The 2289-nt window shown below is 45.2% G+C and overlaps 1 protein-coding gene across 1 annotated transcript in view; it reads left to right on the plus strand.

The window, feature by feature from the left end:
- LOC101863457 overlaps positions 1 to 2289 on the plus strand; it is a gene marked incomplete at both ends in the record, with an annotated part of 7546 nt that overhangs the window by 2201 nt on the left and 3056 nt on the right. The window contains 1 exon segment of the mRNA XM_013086344.1: positions 1176 to 1340. Coding sequence (XP_012941798.1) covers positions 1176 to 1340 — 165 coding nt within the window.

Genomic DNA, 2289 nt, shown 5'->3' on the forward strand with positions numbered 1-2289 from the left:
GTCTTCTGTATATTCTATTTGTGAGAGTTGGTCACTTTGGTCTCCTAAAACTTTCGAATTTGAAAAAAATTAACCGTGGCTCAGAATCATTTAAAGGGTGCGCAGCTATGTTAGGGAGTTTGAAGTCATTGCAGTTTAATTTTCAGCTTTTCATTAGTTTCGGTTAAATCTAATCTTGGGAAAGTCCGTCTTCTAAGACGCCATTGTAAACAAGGGAGGCTTCCGTTCACAAGCAGTGTGCACTTGTTCCAAATGACCTGACGATCGATTCTTTTGAGTCCGTTCATAGAACGGGGTACCCAGCTAGTAATAAATAAATAGCATTTGTATGGCGCATACCCCCGCTCGACAGCAAGCTCTCTGCACTTTACACTATATGATTAGCCCTAGCAAACGCTACAATACTCGTTACACATTATTATGACCCCAGCAGACCATAGAACATTCAGAAATATCCTCTGCTTCCCGGGAAGCATACAGTGCAAGCAGCCATGTAAGCGCTCAAACACTACCAAACACTAACACACTGACAAGATCTTTCGCTGTCAATAGTTGGTTACCCATTCTCACCTGGATGAAAAGAGGAAAACTCACCTAAAGTGCCTTTCCCAAGGACACAACGTCGGGCCCCTGACGGAATGCGAGTCCGAAAGCCTAACCACTCGGCCACCGGCGCCACTGTACATTCTTTTGTCACGTGTGTTGTTTACGCCTCTAGCGACACTAGTTAGGTCATCTAGGAGGCGGACAACGACCCTGTCTGTGTGGGCGTGCCCAGGGTGGGAGGGATACAATATGTCTGTGTGGGCGTGCCCAGGGTGGGAGGGATACAATATGTCTGTGTGGGCGTGCCCGGGATGGGAGGGATACAATATGTCTGTGTGGGCGTGCCCGGGGTGGGAGGGATACAATATGTCTGTGTGGGCGTGCCCGGGGTGGGAGGGATACAATATGTCTGTGTGGGCGTGCCTGGGGTGGGAGGGATACAATGTGTCTGGATCCGGAGAAAGACAGAGATACTTGATGATACTACTGTCTTTGTGGGAACTCAACTCGGATCTTCTGCGTGCACCCCAGCACATTTAATGATGATGATAACGATGATGATGATGAGGATAATGATGATGGTGATGACCATAATGATGATGATAATACATCTCTGCTCCTCTCCCCAGAAAATCAACGTGAGTAGAACCCGCCTGGAGCTCCCCCTGTTCCGCTCCACCGCCGACCACCTGGACTGCATCATCCAGACGCTGGTGGAGAACCACAACAAGCTGATCCTAGTGTCCACCTACTTCCCAGACAAGTACATCTCCGACAAGGCGCACACGCACCTGGTGACTTCTCATTTTCAACTACGGCTGACTTTTTTAACTTAATTTTCTATTTATGTAGACTTTTTTTTACTTAACTTTCTATTTCTGCTGCTCTTGGGTTTTTAACATAACTTTCTATTTCGGTTACTCTTGGGTTTTTTAACATAACTTTCTATTTCGGTTGTCCCTTTTTTGTTGGTGTCTTTTCTTTTCGTTTATTTTTCTTTACCTTCTTTTTTACTTTTCTCTTCATTTTTCTTCTTTTTTTTTTTTTCGTTCTCTTACTTTCTTTTTTCTGTTCTGTTCTTTCCTTCTCTTTCCTTCTCTTTCCTTCTCTTTCCTTCTCTTTCCTTCTCTTTCCTTCTCTTTCCTTCTCTTTCCTTCTCTTTCCTGTTCTTTCCCTTTCCAATGCAACAATTATTGTATTTCTAGGTGGTTTGCCCCATGTCTACGTCCTTCTCTCTCTCCTCCTTCTTGTCTTTGTATGTTACTCCCTCAATAACATCGCTGAGTTTTGGCACGTATAGAATCATGACACATGTTTGTGTTGCACGAGCTGTAAAACTGTGACGACAACGACAATAAGCTGAGTCTTTATAAGCCCGCCTATTTCTCTCAACTTGGCTGCCACGCGCGCTGTCCCGTGTGAGGACAGGAGCAACTCTCGTGTTGCCTGTAACCGAATGTGCCCAGCCCTTTTCTTCTCCCCGTCCCCTTCATCTGGGTCCAAACTGAGCCCAATGTGGCATGACATAATGGTACGGAATTACCTCAGAATGTGTGGTCTAGGATGTCACAAAAAGTGACATGTATTATATAAATTTGTGGAATATACACTCATGGGTGCTCACGCGATGTAACGGATTTACCAGCATGTCCACTCATAAACATGCGCGTGATTATTGTGCACTGTGGACTGATAGAATGGCATTCTCTCTCTCTCTCTCTCTCTCTCTCTCTCTCTCTCTCT

Source organism: Aplysia californica, unplaced genomic scaffold (assembly GCF_000002075.1).
Source record: "Aplysia californica isolate F4 #8 unplaced genomic scaffold, AplCal3.0 scaffold00457, whole genome shotgun sequence".
Taxonomy (NCBI): Eukaryota; Metazoa; Mollusca; class Gastropoda; order Aplysiida; family Aplysiidae; genus Aplysia; species Aplysia californica.